Here is a 12,431-nt window from a genome sequence, read left to right on the forward strand (position 1 = left end):
TTTTGAGGTATCTTGGATTGAAGTGGTGAATTGGATACTTATCACATCTGGAAGATTGAATAGTGTGGACATTTTGAGGACTTTGTATTGTGAAATTTTTTTTTTTTAATTTATTTATTTTGGAAATTTGGGGTAAAGAATTTGAGTTTTGGGGAAAGATTGTTGAAAAGGTTTATGATATTTGTACTTTCAAGGGTGAAAGATTTACTTTTCTTTGGGAATACACAGTTTTTGGTTTGATTGAACAGACAATGGGGTTGACTTACTAGAGGCAAATAGGCTGTGCACTGCAAGTGCAGTTGCTCTAGATCTGAGGGGAACATGCAAGGAAAGTAGAAAAAACTGAATTTTTGCTTGCATGTGATTGGATGATAGAAATCAGCAGAGATTCCCCTCATTTCAGAGCTTCCCCTCAGATCTAGCGCAACTGCACTTGCAGTGCACAGCATATTAGCCTTTAGTAAATCAACCTCAATGCGTCGTTCTTATTATGCCGCGATCCATTAGTGGCCGCTGCATTTCGCTTCGAGCTGTGTTCACAAAATTCCTCCACCAAGAAAACATGCCTGGCTTTTGTAAATGTAAAAAAGAAAAGCTTGTTCTCATTTCCCCGGAGCCTTTGATGTGGGCGCGCTCTGTGAACGCAGGTAATAGAGGTGTTTGACTGTGACGGCCTTCATTCCCCCGAGAGATGACAGACAATGGATGAAGAGGTGCAGGTGTGTGATGTCAGCCGCGATGACAGGCTGATCCCCGATGACAGGACCCCATTGTATGGATGGGATGTGGAATGTGGGGGCCCAATGAGTGACAGTCATAGAAAAATGTAAACACGGGGCCATTGCGATATCTGTACCTGCTTACTGTCTGCATGTCTAAACGGTGATTTACGTGGCTATAAGAAAGGGAAAGCGGTGTTACCCATTGTTACATTGTTACACATTTTTCCTATGATGGTGTTTGCATGCTGTCGCAATCACTCCATTTACACATTAATCATTGTTTTCATCATTAATCATTTTTACCATTTATTTCAGCCAGAGAAGAAAATAATAGATGTCCGGCTGAAACTTTTTTCTTACATTTTAGATGGATTTAGAAGCACTGCTTTCTGAGACTCGGATTTCCACTCACTTCCTGTCCTGGGGACAACGTTTTATCAGATAGGAAGTGAAGGAAAATCTCCACAACACAGACAAAAGTTTAAAAAAAATGTTTTTTTGGCTGGGCATATGCGTTAATGAAATGTGTTTTGTAGATAGGTCTCATTGATTTATAAAGACTTTCTGCCCATCTATTTCACCAAAAGTATTTAGAATTTAGTAATTGATGCCCCATTTATAATTTGTTACTGCTGCCTACTATGAAACTTTAACCCCCCCAAAACCTGTGATTCAGACGCCCCACTGTAGCCATTAACCACTTCCAGTCCGGACACTTTCACCCCCTTCCTGCCCAGGCCAATTTTCAGCTTTCAGCGCTATCACACTTTGAATGACAATTGCGCGGTCATGCAACACTGCACCCATATGAATTTTTTAGCATTTTTTGAGACAGATAAAGCTTTATTTTGATGGTATTTATTCACCACTGGGATTTTTATTTTTTTGCTATGTAAAGGAAAATGTCCAAACATTTTGAAAAAAAGTGTTTTTTTCTGTTCTAACATTTTGCAAATAAATAATATTTCATCATAAATCTTGGCCAAAATTTATTCCGTTATCTTTTTTGCAAAACAAAATAACCCAAATTAGTTTATAACCAAAAATGATAATTTTTTAAAAAATTTTTTACATTTTTATTTTTTTTTTATATCATTATTTATTGTTTTTTTTTTTTACATACTGTCACCCTAGCAGTAAAGTGTCACCATGGTGACACTGTACTATTTGTGGGGGGTGATGAATATTTTTTTTTTACACTGATTTCTTTTACACCCATAAAGGCTGTAAAAGCAATCATTTCTCCTGCTCTCTGGCTGCATTCTTGCAGCCATTGAGAACTACTGTGTGAGCTGTGATTGGTCACAGCTTGTCACATGGTACAAGGCTGTTGTGAATAGCCCTGTATCATGTGACCTCTGTGATCATGCACAGATTTCACACATAGTAAGCAATGATGTCAGAAGTGATATCTTGCTTACTACTCTGCATGTGATCACTGATTCGCCAATCAGTGATCACATGATTGGGACCTCGCACAGAGGTCCCGTCCAACGATCGGTGTTCCACTGTGTAAGGAGAACACAGTGAGCACTGGATCGCGATGCTGCGTACTCCCAGGGAGCGCGCACAAGCAGGGGGCGTGGAGGCCATTTATAAACGGCCACCCGACCCTTCACTGCCACCGTCCGGCCGTTTATATACAACAGCCGGACGGGAAGTGGTTAAAGCTATGACTGTTAAGCAGGCCTTATACTTAACAATCTGATTGTATAATCTCAGTCGCAGTGCAATCAAACTATGAAATGAGATATACACACTGCTCAAAAAAATTAAAGGAACACTTTTTAATCAGAGTATAGCATCGATTCAATTAATCTGGTCAGGTAAGTAGCAGAGGGGGTTGTTAATCAGTTTCAGCTACCTTGGTGTTAATGGAATTAACAGGTGCACTAGATGGGCAACAATGAGACGATCCCCAAAACAGGAACGGTTTTACAGGTGGAGGCCACTGACATTTTTTTCGCTACTCATCTTTTTTTACTGTTTTTCACTAGTTTTGCATTTGGCTAGGGTCAGTGTCACTACTGGTAGCATGAGGTGATACCTGGACCCTACAGAGGTTCTGCAGGCAGTTCAACTCCTCCAGGATGGCACTTTAATACATGTCATTGCCAGAAGGTTTGCTGTGTCTCCCCGCACAGTCTCAAGAGCATGGAGGAGATTCCAGGAGACAGGCAGTTACTCTAGGAGAGCTGGACAGGGCCATAGAAGGACCTTAACCCATCAGCAGGACCGGTATCTGCTCCTTTGTGCAAGGAGGATCAGGATGAGCCCTGCTAGAGCCCTACAAAATTACCTCCAGCAGGCCACTGGTGTGAATGTCTCTGACCAAACAATCAGAAACAGACTTCATGAGGGTGGCCTGAGGGCCCGACATCCTCTAGTAGGCCCTGTGCTCACTGCCCGGCACTGTAGAGCTTGATTGGCATTTGCCATTGAACACCAGAATTGGCAAGTCCACCACTGTCGCCCTGTGCTTTTCACAGATGAGAGCAGGTTCACCCTGAGCACATGTGACAGACATGAAAGGGTCTGGAGAAGCCGTGGAGAACGTTATGCTGGCTGTAACATCGTTCAGCATGACCGGTTTGGTGGTGGGTCAGTGATGGTCTGGGGAGGCATATCCATGGAAGGACACACAGACCTCTACAGGCTAGACAATGGCACCCTGACTGCTATTAGGTATCGGGATGAAATCCTTGGACCCATTGTCAGACCCTACACTGGTGCAGTGGGTCCTGGGTCCTCCTGGTGCACGACAATGCCCAGTCTCATGTAGTGATAGTATGCAGGCATTTCCTGGAGGATGAAGGAATTGATACCATTGAATGGCCCCCACGCTCGCCTGACCTAAATCCAACAGAACACCTCTGGAATATCATGTTTCGGTCCATCCGATGCCGTCAGGTTGCACCTCAGACTGTCCAGGAGCTCAGTGATGTCCTGGTCCAGATCTGGGAGGAAATCCCCCAGGACACCATCTCTCGTCTCATTAGGAGCCTCCCCCGACGTTGTCAGGCATGCATACAAGCACGTGGGGGCCATACAGACTACTGAGAACCATTCTGAGTTGCTGCAATGAAATTTTAGCAAAATGGACTCGCCTGCTGCATCATTTTTTCACTTTGATTTTTGGGCTGTCTTTGAATTCAGTCCTCTGTAGGTTGATCATTTTCATTTCCATCAAACGATGGGGCATCCTTTCGTTCCTAATACATTACCCCGTCCAAATCAGTATAGATATCCAGCATGATATTTTCACCCATTGAGATCTGATGTGTTTTCAAAGTGTTCCTTTCATTTTTTTGAGCAATGTATGATATGAAATACATGATAATAATAATATAAATAATAATAATAATAATAATAATAATAAAAATAACAATAAAATAAATAATTTTCATTATTATCACTATTAATTCAATCATTCAATCATTAATTACTTGATTTAAAAATGAGATATTATTAATAATAATAATAATAATATAAAAATAATACAATAGTAATAAAACAATTATTATAATTAATAAAGTATTATCATCAGAATAATATTATTATTATATTATATATATTAAAATAATAATAATATAAAATAAATATGATAATTGTTAGGGATTGCTATTATTATTATTATTTGTTCATTTTTTTCAGGATTAACTAATTAAAAAGCTAAACAAGGCATTAATAATAATATTAATACATTTAAACCACCTCCTCTGGATGGGCAGCACTGACGTAACTAATAGGCAGTCTGTTTCCCTCACCTCCTCTGGATGGATGGCATTCATGTAACTAATGGCCAGTATGTTCCTCTATGGTCTCACCTCCTCAGGATGGGCAACACTGTTATAACAAATTGGGAAGTCTGTTCTTCTATGACCTCACCTTCTCAGGATGGGCAGCACTGTTATAACTAATGGAAAGTTTGTTCCCCTATGGCCTCACATCCTCAGATTACAGATTAAACATTCTTATAATATGTCAACAAAAGTTAGATTTTATTTCCATCATTTACACTTTCATAATAACAGAAAACAAAAAAATGGCGTCTGCAAAAGTTTGGGCACCCTGCAGAGTTAATATCTTGTACTACCCCCTTTGGCAAGTATCACATCTTGTAAAAGCTTTTTGTAGCCAGCCAAGAGTCTTTCAATTCTTGTTTGAGGTATCTTTGCCCATTCTTCCTTACAAAAGTCTTCCAGTTCTTTGAGATTTCTGGGCTGTCTGTCACGCACTGCTCTTTTAAGGTCTATCCATAGATTTTCAATTATGTTGAGGTCAGGAGATTGTGAAGGCCATGGCAAAACCTTCAGTTTACGCCTCTTGATGTAATCCCCCGTGGATTTCGAGGTGTGTTTAGGATCATTATCCATTTGTAGAAGCCATCCTCTCTTTAACTTCAGCTTTTTCACAGATGGCATCAAGTTACCATCCAAAATTTGCTGAAATTTTATTGAATCCATTTTTCCTTCTACTCGTGAGATGTTCCCTGTGCCACTGGCTGCAACACAACCCCAAAGCATGATTGATCCAACCCCATGCTTCACAGTTGGACAGAGGTTCTTTTCATTAAATTCTGTGCCCCTTCTTCTCCAAACGTACCTTTGCTCATTCCGGCCAAAAAGTTTAATTTTAACCTCATCGGTCCACAGAACTTGTTTCCAAAATGCATCAGGCTTGTCTATATGTTCATTTGCAAAGTTCAAACGATGATTTTTGTGGTGAGGACGTAGAAGAGGTTTTCTTCTGATGACTCTTCCATGAAGACCATATTTGTACAAGTATCTCTTTATAGTGGAATAGTCTACCACAACTCCAGTGTCTGCCAGATCCTTCTGGAGGGATCGTGCAGTCAAACGTGGGTTTTGAATTGTTTTTCTCACAATCCTGCGAGCTGATCTGTCTGATATTTTTCTTGGTCTTCCAGATCTTGCTTTAACTTCCACTGTTCCTGATGACTGCCATTTCTTAATTACATTCCGAACAGAGGATATTGACATCTGAAAACGCTTTGCTATCTTCTTATAGCCTTCTCCAGCTTTGTGAGCGTCAACTATTTTCAGTTTCAGTTTTCTAGACAACTGCTTAGAAGAACCCATGGTGCTGATTGTTGGGGCAAAGTCAGATGAGTCTGGGCATTTAAAACCTTTGAGATTGACATCACCTGGTCTTCCCAGACAATGATTGAGAACAATCCATGACACTGGCAGGTCTCAGCTTTGCAAAGGGGCAGTGCATGCTATAAATTCTGCAGGGTGCCCAAACTTTTGCAGACGCCATTTTTTTGTTTTCTGTTATTTTGAAAGTGTAAATGATGGAAATAAAATCTTACTTTTGTTGACATATAAGAATGTCTAATCTGTAATTTGATGCCTTTTGGAGATTTTTCCATCTTTCCTTGGCTTCTTTATGCACATTAATACAAGGTTTTAGCTGGGGTGCCCAAACTTTCGATCCCCACTGTAACTAATGGGCAGTCTGTGTCCTATGGTCTCACCTCCTCTGGATAAGCAGCACTGATATAACTAATGGGCAGTCTGTTTCCCTATGGCCTCACATCCTCAGGATGGGCAGCACTGATAACAAATGGACAGTCTGTTCCCCTATAACCTCACCTCCTCAGGATGGTCAGCACTGATATTGCTAATTGGGAAGTCTGTTCCCCTATAACCTCACCTCCTCAGGATGGGCAGCACTGATATTACTAATTGGGAAGTCTGTTCCCCTATAACCTCACCTCCTCAGGATGGGCAGCACTGACATAACTAATGGGCAGTCTGTGTTCTATGGTCTCACCTCCTCTGGATAAGCAGCACTGATATAACTAATGAGCATTCTCTTTCTCTATGGTCTCACCTTCTCTGGATGGGCAGCACTGATATACCTAGTGGTGCTGCCTCTAAGGGAACGGCTGCCTATGGTGAACATATATCACAATGTGCACACAAGAGAGCTCAGGTAGCTTTCGGTCCAGTGTGACTGGGAGAGCTTAGTGATAAATCTCAATAGGGCATACCAAGGACTTGGCTTTGCGCAGCTTGTAGGAAGCAGACGATGCTGTCTTTCTTTGCTCCAGGTTCTGCTTGTTCAGGACTGAGACTGCTGAGGTGGTCTTTTTCCTGCAGAATATGAGATATTACTACCAAAAGATGATGGCACATCATAAAAACTCATCTCTTTAGACAGGCATAGATTTTGGATTAATATATTATATTCATTTACAGATCCAGCACTGCTTCCTTCTCCACTGTCAGCGTATATAAAACTTACTATACATCTTATTTACTGATACAGTTTCACCTGACACTGCTTCAGCTTTCATTATCTGATAGCTTTGAGGGGAATTTACTAAAACTGGAGCACTCAGAATCTGATGCAGCTGTGGATGGTAGCCAATCAGCTTCTAACTTCAGCTTTTTTAATTAAGCTTCTGCAATAAACCCTGGAAGCCGATTGGTTTCTATGTAGAGCTGTGCCAGATTTTGCACTCTTTGGTTTTAGTAAATAACCCCCATTGTGGCCTTATATGCAACTTACTGATCCAGCACTGCTTCCTCCTACACTATCTGACAAGACACGTACTATCACCTTGTATACAGCTTACTGATCCAGCACTGCTTCCCCCTCCACTATCTAACAAGGCACACAGAGCCACATTTTTTTTACAGTTTACTGATCCAGCACTGCTTCCTCCTCCATTATCTGAAAAGGCACATACCATCAACTTACTGATCCAGCACTGCTTCCTCCTACACTATCTGACAAGACACGTACTATCACCTTGTACACAGCTTACTGATCCAGCACTGCTTCCTCTTCCATTATCTGAAAAGGCACATACCATCAACTTACTGATCCGGCAATACTTCCTCTTCCACTATCTGACAAGGCACACGCTGTCACATTGTATACAGTTTACTGATCCAGCACTGCTTTCTCCTCCATTATCTGAAAAGACACGTACTATCACCTTCTTTACAACTTACTGATCCGGTAGTACTTCCTCTTCCACTATCTGACAAGGCACACACTGTCACCTTGTATACAGTTTACTGATCCAGCACTGCTTCCTTCTCCACTATTTGACAAGACACACACTGTCATCTTATAATCTTATATACAGCTTACTGTTCCAGTACTGCTTCCTCCTCCACTGTCTGAGAAGGCACACACTGTCACCTTATATATAGTTTATTGATCAAGTACTGCTTCCTCCTCCACTATCTGGTAAGGCACACATTGGGAGGATTTAAGAAAACTGGAGAGTGCGAAATCTGGTGCAGCTGTGCATAGAAACCAATCGGCTTCCAGGTTTTATTGTCATAGCTAAACTGAACAAGCTGAGGTTATTAGCCGATTGGCTACCATGCACAGCTCCACCAGATTCTGCACCAGTTTTAGTAAATCTCCCCCACTGTCACGTTATATACAGTTTAGGATCCAGCATTGCTTGTTCCTCCACTATCTGATAAAGTACACATTGTCATCCTATATATGGCTTACTGGTCCAGAACTGCTTCCTCTTCCATGATATGAGAAAACACATATTGTCACTATATACACAGATTACTGGTCCAGCACTGCTTCCTCCTCCATGATATGACAAGACACGTCACATTTTATATAGCTTACTGGTCCAGCGCTGCTTTCTCCTCCATGATACGACAAGACCCACGTTGTCACTTTTTATATAGCTTACTGGTCCAGCACTGCTTCCTCCTCCATGATATGACAAGACACACCTTGTCATTTTATATACAGCTTACTGGTCCAGCACTGCTTCCTCCTCCATAATATGACAAGACACACGTTGTCACTTTTTATATAGCTTACTAGTCCAGCAGTGCTTTCTCCTCCATGATATCACAAGACACACATTGTCACTTTATATACAGCTTACTGGTCCAGCACTGCTTCCTCCTCCATGATATGACAAGACACACGTTGTCACTTTATATACAGCTAACTGGTCCAGCACTGCTTCCTCCTCAATGATATTGCAAGACACATGTTGTCACTTTATATACAGCTTACTAATCCAGCACTGCTTCTTCCTCCACTATTTGACAAAGAGCACACAATCACTTTATATTCAGCTTACTGATCCAGCACTGCTTCCTTTTCCATGATCCGAAAAGACACAGTCTGTCACTTTATTGTATATACAGCTTACTGATCCAGCACTGCTTTAAGGTCTCCTATCCGGCAAGAGACACACTGTCACTTTAAATATAACATAATCAAAAAATCAAATCCGCGCTAGGTCAAAAATTAGATATGTGTACCAGCAGTAACTATATAATTTTGATACCAATTAAATAAACACAAAATAATAAAAGCAGCGCTAATTAATTACAAATCATACAACCATATATATAAATTATACAAAGTCCATACAATCCATGTGTTTAATAGAGTCCACCATGTTTCAAGTGACTGTAGTCATTCCACAACTTAGAATAAGTACAAAAAAGGATATATGTGATTTGTCTATTTATATAGATGAACTTTATGTATTCAACACGCTCCAATATTCTTGCACTGTCAAAACCTCCACTTTTATTATCACACGACACACAGGAAGATATATCTTATAGTCATCACAATCTGCATAATAACGCACACCAATAATAATGTGAGCATTACAGCATGAAATAGACACATCTTTTGACAGCGTCAAAGCATAGAATTAATACATTACCAAAGCTATGGGAAGATGGGAAAGTAACAGACCCCATCAGAACCATAATGCACAGGGGGTCATGGGAAACCGTAAACGCGACCAATTGATGAGCTCTTATAGCCTTGGCAAGAGTCCCAGCGTCAGAGTGTCCTCGTCTGCATAGGAAGGCACCCATTGATTGCGCTTAAGCTCCCCGTTTTTAAACCCTTTTTCTGGCAGCTTTCTCAAAGTGGCCGGGCGCCACAGTCACTCTAGGAGGAGCTAACAGAAAGGTTCCGTGAATATAACAGAGTCATGCCCAGCCACTACACTGTGTTATCTAAGAATATCACACTTTTGCTTCAAATCAGCTTCTTATCTACCCTAAACTTAAAGATTTCTTCTTATCTACCCTAAACTTTAAGATTTCTAACTTCTCAAGCAAGTAGACATCTTTAATTGCACAAACAAGTTCTTATCTAATTTAAGCAGTCTAATGTAAACACGTTTCACCCCACAAACAAGTTCTTATCTGCTTTAAGCAGTCCAACAGTCTTGTGATTTGATGGTCACTCTGTTCCTTTAGGCAGGCCATTGACAAATTGTCGGCCAATAAACGAAAAATCAGTCGGCGCCGTTGCCGATGCTGACACCATCATCCACAAAAAGTGTCCGTTTTTGCGGTTGCCAAGTGGTTAAAGACCACCCAGCTGTCAGTTTAGATAGTGACATAGGAAGAAGAATCCTGCTGAAGTGTCTTTACTACAGCTTTCAATTCTGCACACAGACTGTATCCTTCTGCAGCACTGTGCCTGTATTTGGGTTGTAGGCTGCTGCTGTCCATAAATTCCCAGATGAGGTGGCCTAGAAACTAGTGAACCATGCTGACTCTTCTTTCATGATGGAACCTTTAGAGCGCTTTAACCACTTGGCAACAGCATGGTTGTCCAGTCCTGGGAGGGCGTCATATAGCTAAATAATAGCTACAAAAAATAAAAGAGTGACATAGCTGAATAAAACGTCCATAAAGAGTCCATATATGTAAAATCAATCAATTTGTGATAAAGATTCTTCCATAATTCATCTGTTTTCTTCTTGTCTTGATATCCCAAACACCATCAGGTAAAATAGTGGATTTTCCAGCATGACCGATAAAAATAAATGAGAAGATCCACGAAAAACGGCCGGTGGGCTGACCCCACTAAAGGCGTGAATATCGGCCTATTTTTTGTGCGGACGAAAATTCGGCCGATAAACGACCCGTCTATGGCCTGCATTAGCCTAGAGAAATGACATCAGTCACTTCTCATGCTCCTGGTATCTGGGCAATGATGCTTTATTGTAAGGGCTCATGTACACAGGGCGTTTGGAAAACTCTTCTGGACGATGGAAACTGACTGCTGGAAAAATTAGGTTAAAAAACGTCAGTTTAGCGGCATTTGCATACCGTGTTTATGCACGTTTATGTGCGTTTATGTGCGTTTTTAAAAGATAACCTCAGGAGACCTTCCCAAATGCCCAGAATGCACTGAAAAATTATAACAAATTAACTATTTCAGACATTTTGAGAGGAATAGAGAGCAGAAGCAGAGAGAGCAGTATGTGTTGAGATGACCTGTCTTTTCTGGTTGTATTCACTGTGGATCCCATCATGAGCATAATGCAGCACGTTCTACCATGTTTTCCTTCACGTGAAACCTGGAACTGACTGCGCTTGTATACTAAGTCCATTTGAATACATGGAAAACGCTTTGAATGCATTTTTGATAAAGAAAAAAGGCTCTGGACAGCATCTGGACATGGAAAAATTAAAAAACACTTCTAAACGCAAATGCTTATAAACGCGGTTAACCGCGTTTACAAGCATTTGGCAATTGAAACGCCGGTAAAATCTATTCCTGAATGCAAGTTTGGTGCGTTCAAAAACAACCGTAAACTCAACTGCATGTAAACAACTGTAAACGACTATGTGTACATGGACACATAAGAAAACATTAGGGAGAGTTCAGGGGCTGCTGAAAAAAATGCTGAACAGCTCCTGAGCATCAGTTTATCAGCTGCAGTGTACATGAGCCAAGAAACAAAGGGTCCAAGGCCAACACATTTCATAGGCATTACAACATAAAGTTATAAAATGGTCAAGATTGCTTTAGAGGAATTCACTTTCCACAACTCTCCTTATAGGATCTGCAGGCCAGATCGCTTCCATCACCACAATCAATAACAAAAGAGAAAAATGTGTATCTCCATAGTGTAGTAAGTAAAAATGCCCTTTATTCAGTTCAAAGAGTATTTCCATAAAATTCAGCAAGATACATATTACAAAATTCCTCACAGCATGAAGAGCATTTAAAGTAGCAGGTTGATAGTTGAGAAAAAACGCCATCTCCAACCGACTAACGTGCGTGATGTTGTCCCTTTAAATTTTTAGCTTACTGATCCAGCACTGCTTCCTCCTCCAGTATCTGGCAATGCATACACTGTTACCTTAACCCCCCTGGCGGTATTCCCGAGTGTAGCTCGGGGTAAAGTTTCAGTACCACAAGTGGTAACCCCGAGCTACACTCGGGAATACCCTGCAGCGCTGATCCAGGATCTGTTCTTCACTTACCTTGTCCTGCGCTCCCGCGATGTCCCTCCTGCACTGTCCCTGGCAATGTAATCCGGCAGATGCCGGCATCTGTCTTCTGGGTTCCGTTCCTTGCGAGCGTCGGGACATACGGTTGACGGAACAGCGGGAAATTTGAAAATGTCAAAAAGTGACATTCAATAAATACACTAAAATCACATAGTAAAACATTACTGTATCAAACCATTTCACATACATTTTGTCCCTACTGCTTTGTCCTGTGCCCTGCCTGCATTTTTACTGTTCTTTCTGCCTGGAAACTGAGAAACGTCCATGGCGTCCAAAAAGCGTCCCTTTAGGTCAAAAGCGATTTTATACCAGCTAGAGAACAGTGATAGTAAATTAGAACCACTTGCAGAATTGAGTGATAATGATTCGTGGGGAAATTCGTCATCAGACACTGAAAATGATTTTG

At 41.1% G+C, this 12,431-nt stretch overlaps 1 protein-coding gene across 2 annotated transcripts in view; it reads right to left on the reverse strand.

The window, feature by feature from the left end:
• FBXO16 (F-box protein 16) overlaps positions 1-12,431 on the reverse strand; it is a 124,561-nt gene that overhangs the window by 8,067 nt on the left and 104,063 nt on the right. Inside the window, exons 7-8 of one of the 2 annotated variants that reach the window (XM_089688176.1) lie at positions 6,742-6,844; positions 857-895 (exon numbers count right to left, since the gene is read on the reverse strand). In XM_089688176.1, the coding sequence (XP_089544302.1) occupies positions 857-895; positions 6,742-6,844 (142 nt within the window). The remainder of the gene's footprint in view (positions 1-856; positions 896-6,741; positions 6,845-12,431) is intronic. The other variant, XM_089688177.1, reaches the window with a different exon arrangement.

The sequence above is a fragment of the Staurois parvus genome, unplaced genomic scaffold (genome assembly GCF_062004578.1).
Source record: "Staurois parvus isolate SC_StPar_1 unplaced genomic scaffold, SC_StPar_1.0 ptg000448l, whole genome shotgun sequence".
NCBI lineage: Eukaryota > Metazoa > Chordata > Amphibia > Anura > Ranidae > Staurois > Staurois parvus.